Source organism: Neocloeon triangulifer, unplaced genomic scaffold (assembly GCF_031216515.1).
Source record: "Neocloeon triangulifer isolate White Clay Creek 2 clone unplaced genomic scaffold, ASM3121651v1 ptg000005l, whole genome shotgun sequence".
NCBI classification, from domain to species: domain Eukaryota; kingdom Metazoa; phylum Arthropoda; class Insecta; order Ephemeroptera; family Baetidae; genus Neocloeon; species Neocloeon triangulifer.
In genome coordinates, this window is record NW_026775548.1 from 1,693,927 (window position 1) to 1,712,054 (window position 18,128).

At 34.9% G+C, this 18,128-nt stretch overlaps 2 protein-coding genes across 8 annotated transcripts in view; one reads left to right on the forward strand and one right to left on the reverse strand.

The window, feature by feature from the left end:
* The window catches only part of LOC132193943 (glutamate receptor ionotropic, kainate 2-like), a 48,611-nt gene that overhangs the window by 26,511 nt on the left and 3,972 nt on the right, over positions 1 to 18,128 (forward strand). The window contains exons 3-13 of one of the 7 annotated variants that reach the window (XM_059614921.1): positions 2,007 to 2,168; positions 7,720 to 7,971; positions 11,128 to 11,297; positions 11,415 to 11,468; positions 11,649 to 11,813; positions 12,543 to 12,695; positions 13,213 to 13,416; positions 14,146 to 14,349; positions 14,983 to 15,186; positions 15,756 to 15,860; positions 16,492 to 16,749. In XM_059614921.1, the coding sequence (XP_059470904.1) occupies positions 2,007 to 2,168; positions 7,720 to 7,971; positions 11,128 to 11,297; positions 11,415 to 11,468; positions 11,649 to 11,813; positions 12,543 to 12,695; positions 13,213 to 13,416; positions 14,146 to 14,349; positions 14,983 to 15,186; positions 15,756 to 15,860; positions 16,492 to 16,749 (1,931 nt within the window). Of the gene's footprint in view, positions 1 to 2,006; positions 2,169 to 7,719; positions 7,972 to 11,127; positions 11,298 to 11,414; positions 11,469 to 11,648; positions 11,814 to 12,542; positions 12,696 to 13,212; positions 13,417 to 14,145; positions 14,350 to 14,982; positions 15,187 to 15,755; positions 15,861 to 16,491; positions 16,750 to 17,310; positions 17,569 to 18,128 lie in introns of all 7 variants that reach the window. The other 6 variants (XM_059614920.1, XM_059614925.1, XM_059614926.1 and 3 more) reach the window with 6 other exon arrangements.
* LOC132193914 (C-type lectin domain family 3 member A-like) lies at positions 437 to 1,222 on the reverse strand. Its single transcript, XM_059614869.1, has 4 exons — positions 1,119 to 1,222; positions 1,001 to 1,068; positions 853 to 952; positions 437 to 807 (listed from the first exon to the last, which is right to left on the reverse strand). Exons 1-4 carry the CDS (start codon positions 1,174 to 1,176, stop codon positions 572 to 574), a joined length of 462 nt encoding a protein of 153 aa, XP_059470852.1. The 5' UTR covers positions 1,177 to 1,222; the 3' UTR covers positions 437 to 571.

Sequence of the window (18,128 nt, forward strand, 5' to 3'; positions counted from 1 at the left end):
AGCAACTAAACGATGATGCATTGTTGAATTTTACTGCTCTAATTTGTGAGATATCGCTTCGACGTGCTGAGCAACTCTGAAGCCGCGAAAAAATCGCCCACTTGCATGCTTTGCTGGCTGAATTTCTTAAAAAAATTTAATCTGAAAAAGATACACGTAAAGAGATGCAATTTTGCAGTTCAATTTCTTGTTGAAAGTTGTGAATATGTTTATAATTTTAATTGTTTTTGGTCTGGATTAAAAAACAAACAAACAAATAGAACCAGCATATAATTTTTAATATTTTAAATGTATCAAAAAAATTATTGTTGTTGTATGTACTTAAGAAAATTAGTTAAAATCAAATTTTATTAAATCTAATTATATTGAAATTAATAACAAAATCATTATTTTCCTAAATTTTATTTGAACTTATTATTTAATTACTTAAAGAGTGTATAACATACTTATAATAAAAAAATATTTAAAAGGAACTGGCAATAATTATGTACTTAAATATTTACATTTTGTATTTATATTTTCATTTCTACAATTTTATTACATTTATTCTTGTGACACTCCTATTTATATTTTAAGAGCACGGCGCCTTTTCACAAATGAATCTGGCAGAATTGGAGCAAAATCTGTCCGTCCATTTGTGTCCAAAGGAACCGTTGAGGCTGATGCAATTTTGAGCGCCTCCGTCGGGGTGGTTCTCGGCCCAGTTCGTGAAAGGCCCCAAAGCACGTCCCGTCGTGTCCCAATAAAAATGGCCCAAGTCGAAAAGATTATTTCCCGACGTCCAGAAATCATCAGCAACGTAATCGACTGCAAAATTCCAAATTATACAATGGATTTAAAAATAAAAAATACCTATAGCTTGTCTAAGTGCAGCGTCCTCTTCTTCCGTTTCGACGCTCACCAAGAACATTCCGAACAGTTTGCAAGCGTAATTGGCCTCGTACCAGGTCACCTTTAATTTTTATTTTAAATTTTTACTTTACGAAATCTACGCACTTACGTATGCGTCAATAACTTCGTACGTGCTGTTGTTGAATTCAAACACGTGAAGTCCTTTAAACTCATTATCTGTGAAAATGTTTAGCGCTTTTAAAAAAGTAGTAAAAAAAATTTATTACCTGCAGAAACTCGGCAAGACAAATAGCAGAGAAGACTGACAAGTGCGAGCAGCTTCATGTTATATTTTTAACCTTTTGACAAGCGATGCTAAGAAGGCTTTTTATCAAAAAATGCTCTTGAAAATGATAAGCAATTATTAATTGCATCGATTATTGCCAAATACTTCTGATAAAATTAATCTTTGCGCAGTCAGACCTGTGATGTAATTGACGTAAAATGGTTGTTTTCTTTTTTTACAAAAAACTTGAATTATTCTTATTTCAAAGGAATTAATTCAATTTTTTTCGCAATTGATACAGTAGAAAATTCTGTTTGGGAAGACGAGCAGAATTTAATTTCATTTTAAATCAAAAACTGCGTCATGAACTTTAATGTTAACAACAATAAGAAAAGATTATAATCATTTAAAATATTATTTAAAATAATAATTTAATTTCTATTATTTTGATGCATCTTAAGAATTTTATAATTTTGAATTATCTTTAGATAAAAAGTCATCAATTTTCCAATAATTGAGTAAATAAAAATTTAGTTCCCTGTTATTATTTAAAATCGCGAATTTTAATTTTTTCAGCGTTTCATACTTATTTTTCCTGTAAAATAATTTCACTTCAAACATCCCATTAAGATATTTTACATAAAATTTAAACTCATAATTTTGAAATTAAAAAATATTCAACTATTTACATCTTAAACTACCTAAATTGGCGCCTATTTTGCCCTTCAAATCACTCATTTTAGGTTTCACTTAAAGCAAGCAAGATTTGTAGGAATAATAATTAAGTTTTAAGTTGTCAGAATTATTTGAAGAGAATTTTTTTATCAAAGATAAGGATTGCCCTAAATACGCTTGAATAAAATCAATAAATTTGCTTTGTGTGTTGCAGGTGCTATTTTTACAGAGGACCAAAAGGACAGCAGCACCGAGCTGGCTTTCAAGTACGCCGTCTACAGAATTAACAAAGACAAGACCCTCTTGCCAAAGACGACCTTGGTTTACGACATCCAGTACGTGCCCAAAGACGACAGTTTCCACGCCTCCAAAAAAGGTACCGAGATTCAAAAGTTCGCCACAAAAAAAATAGAGTCGCGGAAAGAAAGTTATCAGACGAATATAAAAACCGTGTACATTTTTAACTCGGATAAAACTTCCCGGATAAAAAGCTAGTTTTGTGCTTAACATATTCGGAGGAAAAAAGTGTGCGTATTGCAAAGTTTGGTGTGTTGCAACTTTTTTACACACACGCGTGTCTCTTATTCCAGCCGGCTTATCTGCCTCTTTTTTCGCCAGAGAGCGAAACAAAGAGCCCCATTGTCTTCCAACTCTGTCGTTTTTGTCCCTGGGCTCATTATTAATTTATCAACGGGGTGCATTTTCTCAAAACGCTTTTGTACAAATTGGATAATTTCCGTCGGAGAAGAAACTTGTGCAGAAATTTTTTGCCAATATTAAGGCGCAGAATAAACAGTGAGGGGATCAAGCTTTGGCCATATTTCATATTTAAATTCGCATTACAGCGTGTCGTCGTCGTCGTTGTTTGTGGTGTTTTTTTTTTATTCCGGAGCAAAGATGCTTAACTCGAGCCATTACACACATTTTTGCAGTGTATATGGGCGAGAAGCCGTGCGATTTGGGGTAATTGGTTTTGCGCTGACGAAAAAAAGAGAGAAATGTGTCCGACGTCAATGGGAATTAGGAGCTTTTTTGACAAATTTCGGAAAAGCGTTTCTGTGTCTCTTCTTCTTTTTAGCATAATTTGATTCGGCGGCCAACTTTCTTTCTTCGCATCTATCCATCGATTTTTGAGGCTGATACATCCTGACTTGCTCTGCGTGTGTTTGTGCAATTTTTTCCGCCGTCCTTCTCGAGCTCATCTTTCACGAGGATGGCAGCAGCCGCCATTGGAATTCACAGATTAAAACTTTTTTGCAGGCGCGAGTCGTAATTTAATCTCGACGCGTATAAAAGAGAGAAAGAGATGGAAAAAGATGCGAGAGAACTTGTCGTTTTGAATAAATTGCTTTTCAATATTTAACTTCAGCTCGGTGCTTTAACTTTTCTTTTTATATATTTAGTTTAAAAAAAGAAGCAATTTTCTTTAACTCTAACTTTTATTCAAAATTAACTTCCTGGAGTTCATTCATTCTTTAAAGATTTTTTTAATACAAAAAATAAATTACAAAATTGAATTTTCAATATGTAATAACATAAGTTTCTGAAAATCGATGGAAGTAAGTTAGCTTGTTGGATTTTTTAATAAAAAGTTTTAATAGTTCCTGTTTTTTGAAAGACGCAACAAAAATTTGCCAATAAATAAAGTCAATAAATTAATGTTTGAAAATAATTCAACTTTGAATTTTGTTTTGGATTTCATTGAAAAATCTATTAAAAAGAATCAAATATTTAAGAAAAATAGTAATTCATTTTTAATTCTATTCAACATTTTAAATTATTTTAATGCGTTTATTTTCCATTGATTATATTTTTCCCATATAAAATCACTTCCGCACAAAGAGTTTTATTATCACTATTTTTATAATATTGGAAATTTAATGTCAAGAAAAGTCAAGCCTCTCTTTGTGGAAAGTAACGATTTGTTTTAAAATTAGAGCAGGCCGGCCCGCTTCCTCGTCTCTCGGTTCACTAATTAGTCGTCTCTGGTGAGCGCCCGTCAAAAATTAATTAATGGAGCGCAAAAACAGCGCCGAGCATTGTAAGAAGTGTTTTCTTGGCGCTCGGCACGTTACATAAATTACTACGTGCATATTGTTCAGCGCGCGCCAAGTTTTGGTTTTTCTTGCGATAGTGGCACAACAATAGAAGGCACATTCATAACAATGCCTAAGAATGAACTTCCTTTTGGTGCAAAACAAAGAGAGATAAAAAAATGAATGTGCAATGTTAACAAGAAAATTAGTTCGGCCAATTCCATAAGTCAAAAATTGTATTTATTTCAATACCAAGGAATTTTTAGATAATTTCATATTATCATTAATTATTGGAAATATTTTTATAAGGATATCCCAATTTTCGAATACTGATCAATGAATTTTTGTTCTCATTTAAACTTTTCGAATTATTTTTCACAATATTTCCAAGAAACTATTCTTCATTGGAGCTTCAAAGAGCACTCTAGCGATTTTCGCTCACTTTGCGCGACTTGATTAAACTTTAGCGAGAGGCGAAACAAGAATGAGGTGTTTGCTGGTGCGGAGGGGTGAGAAACGCGCGATGAAAATCGAAGAGTCGCCGAGATTATCGTCTGATCCGACGAAGTTCTCATTTCCATGCGCGTTGATTGGGAGGGCGAAAGGATGATTCCGACCAGCGGTCCGCTGGAGCTGGAAGGGGTTTTGTAATTGGATTCTGTCAAATAAATTTCCGCAAACGACGAGAAGCAGCCACAAAGACTGCAGAAGATGTTTTGGCAAAGAACGCAAGCTTGAATTCCATAAAATCCGTTTTTATTTTTTTTTTAAGGAAAGAAAAGAAAAGATGCATTCAAATCCAACAAACATAATTATTTCAATAATTTACAAAAATTTCTTGAATATTGAAATAAATTTCTGAATTTAATCATCATTTCGGTTGATAACTTTATGAAAAATATTCCATCATAAAGAGCTTTCTTTTTTAATGATAGAATCAGTACTTTTTCCTCTAATAGTGCAGCCGAGGTGCGGACGTTGATAATGAAGACAAATTGTGGATTTGCGCTGAAGTAGGTCAACACACCCTTCCTTCATTGTTTAGCAGCGAAATTAATCCGGAATTAATCTCCCCCTGAAGGATCGTCACAAATGCAACTTTTAACAAGACTTTGCAAAAATGATGTTTATCAAAATTAATAAGAATTTTAATGATTTTAATTACTTTTGCAATTAATAATCGCAGGACAAAAAGCTCTCGTTGGTCCCAAGGTCTGGAGTGGCCGTTTGCCAATTTGCCTATGCACTCTGTCGGAACCTTCGGGAAGGCGTGCATCTTGATACAGCTCCAGAGGGACTCTGCTAATGGCACTTTAAGAACAAGAAACCAGAGATGAGAAAGCCTGCCTGCTGCGTCGTAAAACGCAGACCGCGTTATTTATGCATCTGGATAATTACATGAAACCTTGCCCATAGTAAACAGGGCAACACAATTTTTTTGTCCATTTAATCTGAATAAACATCATAATTTATTATTTAAAATTTAATTTATAAAGTTAAAGGCTAATCAATAATAATACGGGTTAATAATTATATGAATTAAAAACTAAATTGCAAAAAAATTCTGAAAATTATTAAAGTCTTATTGATATTTATGAACATAAAAAAACATGTAAAAAGTATAAGACAATATTTAATGAATATTTAATTGAAATTGTTTCAATGAAAAGGAATCAAATTTACTGTCTTGATGTTGATTTTTTTTTTCATTTTAATTAATAATCTTATCTCTTTGCAAAATTTATATAAAAAGTTAGGGTGTTTATGTTTAGTATTTTGGTATATCGGGCAGACAATAAAAGCTCTCGTCGGCGGCAATATCTCTTTTCGCTACTTGTTTTATCGCCGCAGCCATATGGAGCTGAGGCGAGCATTCGTCACGCCATTTGCATATTTCCACGCAACCAAAGTTGCTAAAATAAACACCGCCATCTCGCAAAGCATTATTAATGTTTTATATTCGCGTGTGCACTGCAACAAGCACACGGCAATAAATCTCAATTGCGAGAGTTTTACAACTGCAAACACAGATTTCGTTTGCACACGCGGTGTGCCTGCGCCGATTAATTATTCACACATTTATTTATGCCGACAGGAGCAGAGTTTCATTGTAATGAAAAAAAGTAAAAATTGGATTTTAAAGGAAATAAAGAGACTATGAGTGGAAAAAACTAGCGTTCTCCGATGCCCAAATCGCCCCAAATTGCCAAAATTAAAAAAACTTTCTTTACAAAGTCGTATCGAGTCTTTGTTACAATGGAGTTTAAAATTCGTTGAATTTTTAGCTATAATTCCAAAAATATTCTTTAATGTTGTAAAGACTGACTTGATTTGACTTTTCCAAAATAAGTTTTATAGCCGAAAGCCTAAAGATGATTATTTTAATTTTAAAAAATTCACTCAAAACTAAATTGTGATGACAAAATAATATTTGTTTGAAGAAGTTGACACTCGAGGAGATGATCATGGAAATGAAGAGATCGGGCTTTTCCAAACTTCTTCAAACAAATTCGACTTCGGTACGGGCCCGATACCAAGCAGCAAGTATTTTTTCTTGCTCATGAAATAGGGTCGCAGACCGTGACCGAAACTGGTAGAGCCATTTGTTTTTTGAATAAAAACAATTTATTCTGCAACGAGGAAAAGCCCGATCTCTTCATTTCGACAAAATAATAATCTATTTCAACTTAAAAAAATTACCAGAGAAACCAAATTTTTCAAAGTTTCAGTTTCCATGTTTTTTTGTCGGGATTTTTTTTTATTTAAATTTTATTAAACCCGGAAATTCAGGTTCCGCTGAAAAGAAGGTCGCTCGAGAGTTAATTGGGCCGTTGTTTTTGAGACGAAGCAACTCGCTTCGCCCCCAGGGCTCCTTGGTCCGTTGTTTCGTTTTTTTTTATACATTTTATACAAAATCGCAGGGCTCTGCTCTCACGTGGGGCCTGCGATAAATTTCAAGCCTGTGGAAGAAGAAAAGACAGCAGGGCGGGGGCATCAAGGCGCAAAACCATAACGCGTGTGTTGGTTTTTGCCGGCGCCACCCCCACACACAAGGGAGGGTAGAAAATAAAGTTGAAGATGGATCGCCCGCAACAGAATAAACATCTCGCTGGCAGCATTTTAATTGAATCGCTCGGCCGTCACGAAATCTCGCAAGACACGCCGTGGGAATTCAAAGAAAGATGGGGCGATTAAATTTCCAGTAAATACGAGTAGAAAAGAATTTGTTTTAAAAGGTTAATAATGCTACTAAATCGTCTGGAATGATATAAATTGAGATTTCGGCCTAAAATAATGAATCATTATTAAAAATATTGTTGCCGAAATTTCGAGCGCTACAAGTTTTTATTAAATGGGTGAAAATATTTCATTTGTAAATTTCATACATATTTTTATTAGTCATTTTGGTATTTTACCCAAAATATAAAAACTTTTCGCAGTAATAAAAAACCCTGTTTAATGGCTGCATTGAATTATATAAAAGTTATTCATAGATTTTATGTTATTTTTATAAAATTAAAACTTTTTATTACTATTTTCACGCGAATATTCATCAGTTTCATCACAATAACCGTCCCAGAAATTTATTAGCAATTTAAAATGACAAAGTATATAATAAAAATTGCGAATTATGCTGCGAAAATTACTAAAGATTTTTAAATCAGCACATAGGATGTATTATTTGATATTTGTTTGAATCTAGAGCTACAAAAATTTTACCTTAACTGTTGAATGTTTTTTTTTATATTGATTAATGAAATTTATTTGGCCAATTTTAAAGATTTTATCAAAAATGAAAAAAGCAAAATTAATCCCTAAATTACTAAATTTAACTTGAAAATCCGTCATTGTTGCAATTGATTTTCAATTTTAAATCAAATTTTTTTGCAGCTTGTCAGCAAGTGCATGGGGGCGTGCAGGCCGTGTTCGGGCCTTCGGAGCCCCTGCTGGGCGCGCACATTCACTCGATCTGCGACGCACTGGACATTCCGCACCTCGAGGCCAGGCTGGACCTCGACCCCGAGTTCAAGGAGTTCTCCATCAACCTGCACCCCGCACAACCCCTTCTCAACGCCGCCTACCAAGACGTGATGGCCTTTCTCAACTGGACCAGGGTGGCTATCGTCTACGAGGAGGACTACGGTAAGTTTTTTTCAAAATTTATTTATTTTGTTCATTCCAGCCGGTTTTAGCAATTTTGCCGAAACGTTGACGAATCCAAAAAATAATACTCTCGTCACCTGTCGGTCTGTTTTGCTGCGTAATAACATTTTTTAACACTCGTCTGGTCAGTCTGGCGTTAATATCTGCTCGTGACTCGATTATTCAAACTGCAAAATGCTCCAAGCTTTTAAGCCTTGGGAAAAACTTTTGACAGGAATCAAATAAAATAATATTTTGTCTGTTAAATGAAAGGGATTATTTTTCAAATTATGATGCATATCTTTTTTTGTCATTTGACGCAACGTTGAAAAAAGTATCCATAAAAATTTATAAAATATATTTATAAAATGAAATATTTAAATAAAAATTAACAAATATTATTTCCTTTTAATTAAAATATTAGATTTGACACAAGCTGGGTTTGCAAAGATATATTGATTTTTTTAAATCCACAGCATTTATGGATGAAAGCTTAATTTTCCAATTAAAGAGGTGGGAATATTTTAACGCTTTGCCATTTAACTTCGACCTTCTTCCTCCGTAAATTTTACAAGTGACTTGAAACGTTTGGATTTAAATTTTGATTTTCATTTTATTACTATAGATAGAAAAGTTTTTTATTTTAAAAATGATATTTTAAAAGCTTTAAGATTTGCGGCGTTTATGAGTAAATGAAGGTATTGATGCAATTGATATTTTTGTATGGATTCTCCTCCGATTTTGTATATTCAGTAAAGCTGGTTTTAATGTGAAACATATTTTTGTATACATGTATTTTCGTGATAGAGGCTTTGCTATTCATCCCTTGATAAGCCGATTTAGCAATCAGGTTCATCCTCTTTTGCCGAAAAGAGTCGTGCATTTCACACTCCACGGATTATTCTTGCATAATCAACAAACACACAGAGTAATTTCCTGGCCCGAACGCGCCGGGGCCGGAAAGCCAAACTGCGAAACTGATAACGAGCGAGCACCACTCCGAAATATAACTTCTCTTTTTGTCAGCGCGTTTGATTACATTCGGGTCAAAAACGAAACGTGCGGAAACTGCGATCCGAGTGTCAGGCCGGTTGCATAACCGCAAATGGCACATCTGCGCTCTGTTGTGACTAATTACACGCATTAAACACTCGCCCGAGGGTTTCGCTCGCAATCGCTAGGGTGGGAAAGTTTGTACTCGGTTAGTTTGTTGATATCTCTCGACCATTAACTGCAAATCGATACAGATTGCATACGCATACATTCAACACCAATTTTTTTGGCAAAAACGTTCATAAAATATTAAATTCCGTCTTACTAACTTGATGGGATAGGAATATTTTTTTTAAATCAATGTTGAAAGAGCATTAGAAAAATTTGTATCATCTATAACAGATATTTTCAGACTAAAAAGTTTTGAGTTAATGAAATTTCTGCAAAGAAAAGAGATTTAAAAAAAGTCCCTTAGAAAACTTTAAACTTAAGACAGACTTTAAAAAAAAACATAAGTTTTAAGCAAATGCTCAAAATAGTAGAAAAATCTCAAGTTTTGTGAAACAATAAGTCTTAAAAGTATCCTCAATTCTTACATATTTTATTCAGAATGACCAAATTCACAAAGATCTATTGTCAGAAATAATTTAATTTAGAAACAAAAATCATAAGACTTTACCCAAATCCGACCCAAATATAAATTCATTAATCAAGTTTTTTACTAATTTTATATTTTGATAAGTTTTATTGCAACCCAAATTTCAGACGAAAAGCAAATTCATTGATGAATTCATCGAGTAAATTAATTAACCAACTGATGCGTATCCATTTTAACAATTAATTAATAAACATTTCAATTATCCTCCCAATTAATAAAGCACTCTCTATATATATTAAAATTAATTAATCGTCCATTGTATGCCCCCGAGTTTCAACAATTGGAAACGCTCTTCGGACTCTCGAGAGCCAATTCCAAAATCCAATTAATCCGGTTTATGTTTTCGCATCGAGTGCATTAACACATTACAAATTCTTCAATCACGCTGCAAATGAACCCGAGCAATTATTCATTCGCAAAACCCACGTCACGTGCCGCCGAGCGAGTCTCATTGATATTCAGCCGGGGGAGAGGTCAAAGTCGAAAGTTATCTCGGGCAAAAAGTGTTTTTGAGCGGCCAAAGTTTGACGTGCCAACAATGGTCGCCTCTTTTTTGGCTCGCGGGGGCCAGATAAGCGACAGGAAATAATAATCTGACCTACGTCAAGCGGCACCAAAAGTAGCTTATTGACTTTTTTGCAGCGTCCCTCCTATTCAGACAAATATATATTAAAAGGAGTAAAAAGTTCGTCCTCTTTCCGCGTGGAATCGTAAAACTGCTGTTTATTGCTCATTGCCGAGTCGATTTGATGGAAAATGCAGCTCTTTTAAGTCTCTTTTGATATGTTTCGACATGACCGTAAAAATAGAGAGATGTTTTTATTTTTTGAGATGGGGGGAAAGGCTTTTCCCTCGTAAATAAATTGATTCTAGCATGGCTCTTACAATTTTGTGACTTATTTTTTTTTATTAACGCAAACAAAAAAAGATGGTGATGAACTTTCTGAACTCTTTATTTTCAACAACAATGTTGGAAAATAAATTTATGGCGGAAATGACATTTTAAATAAGAAAAAGGCAAACATTAATGATGATGTAATTAAAGGTAGACAGCTAACAGTTCTGAAAATTTCAATAAAGTTAGTAAATGTAAAATTCTGAAAAAAATATGTGAATAATTTATTTTAAGAAAAGCAGTAAAATTATCAAAATTCACTAATATAAATAATTATTTTAGACATACCATGTAAAAATTTTCAACAAAAAATGTGATTTGTTTCGATATATAATAGAGATTATCAATAAAACTGCCAGAGATAATAAAATTGCAAAAACTCTTAATTTTCAAATTTATTAAAAAAGAAAATCACTGAAATATATTTGAAAAAAGAATAATTTCATATTTCATCCAAAGCAAAAGTAAATTATAAAAATTTTATGAAACGCAGACATTTATTTATTTGTTTCTTTCTATGAATTTTCAATTATAAAAATGTTAACCTTTTTTAATTAATCTGATGGATTATTTATTTTTTGTTTTAATTTGAACTTTACGACTATTTCAGGGTTGATCAAATTGAGAGAACTGGTGCGAAGCGAGCAAGACGTGGACGTGTACCTTCGACAGGTGACGCCGGACTCGTACCGGCGCGTGCTCAAGGAGATAAAGGCCAAGGAAATATACAACCTGGTCGTCGACACACGGCCCGAGAACATGCAACACTTTCTCAAAGGCGTGAGTGTTTTAATTTTAGAATATCCTACACCAAAAGTGGAATAGCAGTCGCGTGAAGCGGAATGATAAAATAATTGTCAAGAGCGAGTAAATAAAAGGCAGGGTTTGTGTTCGCAGATTTTGCAACTTCAAATGAACGACTACAAATACCACTACCTGTTCACAACATTTGTAAGTAAAAATAATAATTAATTGTAATTTTGAAAAAAAATTAAAATTTTATCAAATTTGTCTTAATTTCAATATTTTTTTTACTTTCAACGTTAATTTTTTTAACTTTCATTATTATTTTTATTCAGATTTGAAAAAAAAAGCAAATCTCTATAATTTTCGAATTTTTTTCTTTTGCAGGACATTGAGACATTCGATCTTGAGGACTTCAAGTACAACTTTGTCAACATGACCGCTTTCCGCATCGTTGACGCCGAAGACGTCGGTGTGCGTGAAATTCTGCGCGACATGGAGCGTTTCCAGCCGGTCGGGCACAGCATTTTAAACAAATCACGTATCATCCAGGTGAGACATTCGCTCTCTCTCTCTCTCTTTCCTTTTCACACACACTTGATATTCGCGCTCGTTTATTTACGGCACGGAGAGTCGTTTCGGCGCGCGCGGTTTACGAGTTTGACGCATCCCGTTTTACTCACCCGTTGGGAGCGACCAAAATTCCCGATTGCAGAGAGAGGCTGTTTATGAATTCCGTGACCCACTTTCACGAGAGATCAAGTGAAGACCCCAGCGGCAATTTGCCTATGTTGCTGCCACGAATAAAAATTTATTTACCTTTTCCCTCTGTTTGAAATAAAGAAAAAAAAAATGAATAGGAAACTTTACCTTTTTTTTACTTTATTGGAAAATTAAATAGCTTTTAATTTTATTTATTTAATATCTGTATGGTGCAAGCAACTTTTAGAGTTTTTTACTGTAAAAAATCTTACAATAATTTAAACAAAATTTAGCAGTATTTCAATAACAAAAAAAAACCTGATTGAAACAAAATAATATTAATTAAACTGAATAATCTTATAGAAAAATTCTTATTTTTTAACAATTACGATAATTTTGAACTGATTTTTTATTTACAGCAATTTAAAATTTCGTCATAAATAAAAATGTCACGAGTGCCCTTGCCTTGAACCCTTTTGCCCACATAATTGTCTTGGTCGCCTCCGGCATACAAATGGTCTTGCACTCTACTTACTATTCAGCATTAATTCTAATCTGCCTTGCGTGCGTTCGTTGCAGGCCGAGCCTGCCTTAATGTTCGATTCAGTTCATGTGTTCGCGATCGGCCTGCAAACCCTGGAGCAGAGTCACACCCTACGCATCTCGAACGTTTCGTGCGAGGACGAACTACCGTGGGATGGAGGACTCAGTCTTATCAATTACATTAATTCGGTAAGTTTATCTACGATAAAAATTGTGATAATATGCAAATCTTGACTCTTTGGTATGAGTAATTTGTTCATTTTGTTTAAATTTAGAATTATTTTGAGACTTGTCTAAAGAACTTTTCATTGGAGATTTAATTTTTTTAAACAAAAACCGTCTTCACGAGAAAAGTTAAAGGAAAATAATTTTTAATAAAAATAAATTATTGCCAAATTTTTACTCTTTTTCTGCAGCGCCTGTTTTCGTTAAATCTTTCCCCGTTTGAATCAAAATTTATAGGAGGAAACTAAATTAATGCAAATTCCCGTGTTCTTGTATTGTTAATTATGAAAAGCCGTTGTTAGGCAAAAGCTGTCTTATTTTCAATTTAGCCGGCCGTGTTCTCTTCTCTCCACCCTGCCAACCGTAATCCCCAGCACGTGCCACTTAATCCCGCCTCGGGCCCTTTAATTAAATAATCAGAAAAGATGGCTGCTGCGGTCGGCCCTCCTCCAATGTTTTCACAAAATGTGCCAATTTCCAGGTCGAGTTCAAAGGGCTGAGTGGACCGATCGAGTTCAAAGAAGGTCGCCGCATCCAGTTCAAGCTGGACCTGCTGAAGCTCAAGCAGCACGCCTTGGTCAAGGTGGGCGAGTGGTCGCCCACGGGAGGGGTCAACATCACGGACAGGGGCGCCTTTTTCGACCCCGGCAACATGAACGTCACCCTTGTGGTCATCACTATACTCGTGAGTAGATAATCCGGAATTTTCTAGTTTTTAAAAACGACGAACTAAGGAAAATAACAATTATGGATAGTTTTTATTTGAGGTGGATATTCAGTCTGGTATGGCCCTTTTCATAACATGATTATAAAAAAAAGCAAAAATGACTTCAAAATTTTTCTGTTTTGTATACTTGAAAATGGTTCATTTAATTATCGACCGAAATATGAAATATTTGTAAAAATAAGTCAGTTTTTTCATCATGGATAGAAATTTCTCAACATGTGTAGTGAAATTTCGATAAATGTGAAAAATTGAAAATTGTTAAATTAAAGATGAAGTCAGTGTCAAGCATGTTGATTCAATAATTTATTACAAAATATCTGACTAAAAATTGTAATGTTTATTACAAATCAAAATATCGAGTACAACTGAATGAAAATCAGTCTAAACATTTCATTGGGTTATTCACTCTTAAATTTTAGGGACACTAAATAATTTCCACATCATTAATATTTTTTATTTTCTTTCAATAAAAAAAACTAAAAAATTAAAGAAAATTAATATTGCTTGAAGTGGAAAAACGTGATTTTTTATTTATTTATTCACATCAGCTGATGGCCAACTAAAATTTCACTTTTCTGAAAATTATTAATTGAACCATCAATTTTTCAAATTTTATTATATCTTGGGCCAAATTTGATCCACCTTTTGTTATTTTTTATTGAAAAACGAATCAATTTTGGGGGTCAGGAGCACCCGTACGTGATGATGCATTACGAAAAAAACTACACCGGCAACGCCAGATTTTACGGCTTTTGCGTGGACCTGTTGGAAAGGGTGTCGCGCGAGGTCGGTTTCGACTACATTTTGGATTTGGTGCCGGATCGCAAGTACGGGGCGCAGGACCCTCTCACCGGCGAGTGGAACGGCATGGTTCTGCAACTCATGAAACACGTACGTTCCAAATGCGAGAGAGAGAAATTTAAACTAGGCCGTGTCCGTCGTACAGTATATTCGCTCCTCACGTTGACCCCAAAAACCTTGCTATTAATTGTAATTTTACGGCTATAGCACCCATAAATATCTCCCATTTTGTATCTAAAGCGGCCCGAGAGATATGATTTGGAAGGAAAAGCTACGTTTTAACTTTAATATGGTCTTATTTTGTATTTCATATTTCAAAAAAAATATATAAATTTTAGAATCCTGCATTTTAAAGGATTTAAATTAAAGTTGGTGTCTCTTTTGTGATTCGCTCAGATTTTTGGTTACCGATCGATTGGATTGTCTAAAAATCGCAAACAAATATCTTGTCAATACATTTAAATTATTTTTTCCTGTTTAATCTTTAGGACTCTAGAATTGAGATCGAATTAGAGGGCGATTCCTGAATTGTTAAATCCTAATATAAAAAGGTTTTTTATTGATACTGATTTTCGAAATCACCAGTTATTATCGATTATTGTCAGCGCTGAAAGTATTTGCGTGTAAATTTTGTAAAATTATGTACCAACCCCGCATCTGTCTTTATAGTTAGGCTCTTAGTAACCCTGTTTTTTTGCGCTTGCTTGTGTGTGACGTGTACAGGAGACGCCTTACGTGATGATGCGGCCCCAGTCGAACCTGACCGGCAACGCTAGGTACGAGGGCTTCTGCATCGACCTGCTGCGAGAGATCGCGGCCATGGTCGGCTTCGAGTATCGCATTGAACTCGTCCCGGACGGCAAGTACGGGGTTTACGATTTGGAGAGCGGCGAGTGGAACGGCATTGTCCGGCAACTCATGGACAAGGTGATTCTTCAAATTTGCAAACCAATTAAAATTTTTCTTGTCATTTTACAACATTAAAAAGGTGCTTTCCACATTTCATTGGATTTTTTAATAAATTTTTTTGAACAATAAAACAAAATGTAATAAGAAAATGAAAATTCCATGCTGAAAAATTAGTAATAATTTTAAAATCTCTCTTAATATTTTGTAAGTTTGATGGATTTTTTTTATGAAAGCCTACATATCATTTATTTGAGTGAATCACGCGCAACAATAATTAATAACTCTAATCTGGAAGCAAAACATTATGACATTGTGCTGGCCGTAAGTCATCTACACATATAACTTCTTGTCGTCTCCCGCCTCTCCTTCCGCTGTCATTAAAGCCATTAGAGGCAGCTTAACTTAGTGCCACGCTCAGAACTATTGTGTGTATAAATTGCTCCCGTAGTGTCCGCCCTCTCAGCACTAAATCAGCCTCCGAGTGACAAAATAATAATTGCATTGACGTCCGTATCGATCTAGCTTTCTTTAGAGAGCCCTCGTGCCGAAAATGGCGAAATGACAATCGTGTTTTATCGCGTTTGCAGAAAGCTGATCTCGCCGTCGGCTCGATGACGATCAACTACGCCCGCGAGAGCGTCATTGATTTCACCAAGCCGTTCATGAATCTGGGAATCAGTATACTTTTCAAGGTAAGAAAATAAGTTCTGAAATCCGCTTGTTTGTTTTGTGTGTGTGAAGGTTTCAGCAAAATCCTCGTCAAAATGAGTCAAAGATCGCCAAATATTAAAAGAAACTCTTGAAATTTTGAAAATAGGCAACCTGCATGGCGTCCGTGTCCTGCAGGTTGCATTTTAAAGTTGAAGTCCCCTATTTCCGGATTAAATAAAGTTTATTAAAGATGGACACGAGCAAAATTTTTGGTTTCTTGATTGTGAAAATGGACTTCATTAGATAACCAGCGTCTAAGTTGCGATAGGAAAATTTGCAACCCTAAGCTCCTAATTTGAGGTTCACATTTTCCCGCCAAATCAATTTGAACCTCAGTTATTTCTGATTCAAAAATCACTAAATTCTGCTAAAATACCCAAAATCAAAATTCACGATACTTGGTTTGATTCCCTAAAAGGGGGCAAAATTTTTTTATCACGGCTGCGACAATGGTCATGAAATTTGGATCACTTTCACTTTTAGAGAAAAAATCAACAGTTCCCTTCTTTAAAAGATTGATTTTTATTATCAGACCCTTAAATAAATGTGTACATGTTTGGTCTTTCCTTTTCTGGGGTGGGTTTGTTCTTGTTTTGACGGGGATGAGTTTAGGTTCCGACGGACAAAGAGTCGACGTTTTTCACGTTCATGAACCCGCTGGGCCTGGACATCTGGCTGGTGGTGATGGCCGCGTTCGGCATGGCCAGCTTCACCCTGTACGCGCTGGCCAGACTCACCCCTTACGAGTGGTGCAACAAGAAGCCGTGGAAAAAACGCGCCCCGCCGCTCGTGAACCAGTTCACGGTTTCCAACAGCGTCTGGTTCATCACGGGCACCCTCCTGCGGCAGGGTTCAGGCATCAGCCCCAAGGTTCATCCCCCGCCCCCACCCCAGCAGCAATCAAACTCTGTGTTGTGCTTGTGTTGTACTTTTATTGCAGTTTCGTGTGTCAACCAATCTTGTGCATGCTGCTGTCCTCTCTTCTATTCTCTTCCTGTCTCTTCTCACAATCAAACTTCCTCTAAATCCATCAAAAATGTTTGAGTATAGAAAAATGCACCACTTTTTAACTAAAAATTTATAGACAAAATATTTATTTTTCATTTCCTTTTTATTTTGTGAAGAATTATTTAAGTCAATTCTTTTCAAATCTATCAATAGCAATAAAAGATAATAAATTTTTGGAAAAATATTTTTTAATCTTTTATGAATTGAAACTAAAAAGAGAAAACGGTGCATTTTTTTAACCTTTGCAGAGATTCCATTTATTTATTTTTAAACCCCAACATTCCTCCATTGCCTCTGTGAACGATCTTGGGGATTGAAAACACGAAAAAGTGTTTATATTTTAAAATATTTTGGTGTTTTTTTGACGGAAGCGAGTTTGTTGTTTTCAAAAATTGTCTGTTCTCTGTGGCTGTTTTCGACCAGGTGCCTACAAGCCCGCCGACTCGGCTCTTTTCCTTTATGAACCCTTTGGCTGTGGACATTTGGCTGTACGTGTTGGCAGCCTACGTGTTAGTTTCGATAACCATGTTTGTCGTGGCACGATTCTCGCCCTACGAGTGGCACAATCCGCACCCCTGCGAGCTCGAGAATGATGTTGTTGAGAACCAATTTTCCATGCCCAACTCGTTCTGGTTCACCATCGGAACCTTGATGCAACAAGGCTCAGACCTCAACCCCAAGGTACACAGGGATGCAAAACCTTGTTTCCTTTAACAATTCTAAATTTAAAAAAAAAAAAAAAAAAATAACTCTTGCGACGACTTTATTTTTAGATAAATTTAATTCAAAATTTGAATAACTTTTAAATTGTTTGAAAATTATGGCAAAAATAAAGTTAAAATTTCCTTCTAGAGGTAAAATAATTTTTACAAATTAGGTCACTGGCTATTTTGAGGCAATTTTATAATGAATAAGAAGCACCCAAGTACCTAATCCATCATTTCCACTCAAAATTATTCCCACACGTTCTGCTGCTCCGTCTCTCTCGCTTGCTCTGCTCTTTAGTATTTTTTGCGCTTCTCACAAACCCTTTTCCACTCTTATCACCAAAACATACGCGATTCTTCTTGTATTATTACTATTTGAGATTTTATACAAAAAATTCATAAATGCAACCAAAAGTTTTTAAAATTACAAAATTAGTTGCACTTTTATTCTTTCATGTTTTAATTTTTAATAGATATTTTGTTAGTTTTTTATCTAAATGTTTAATTGTAGATTGCAAATTAGCGTAAAGTTTG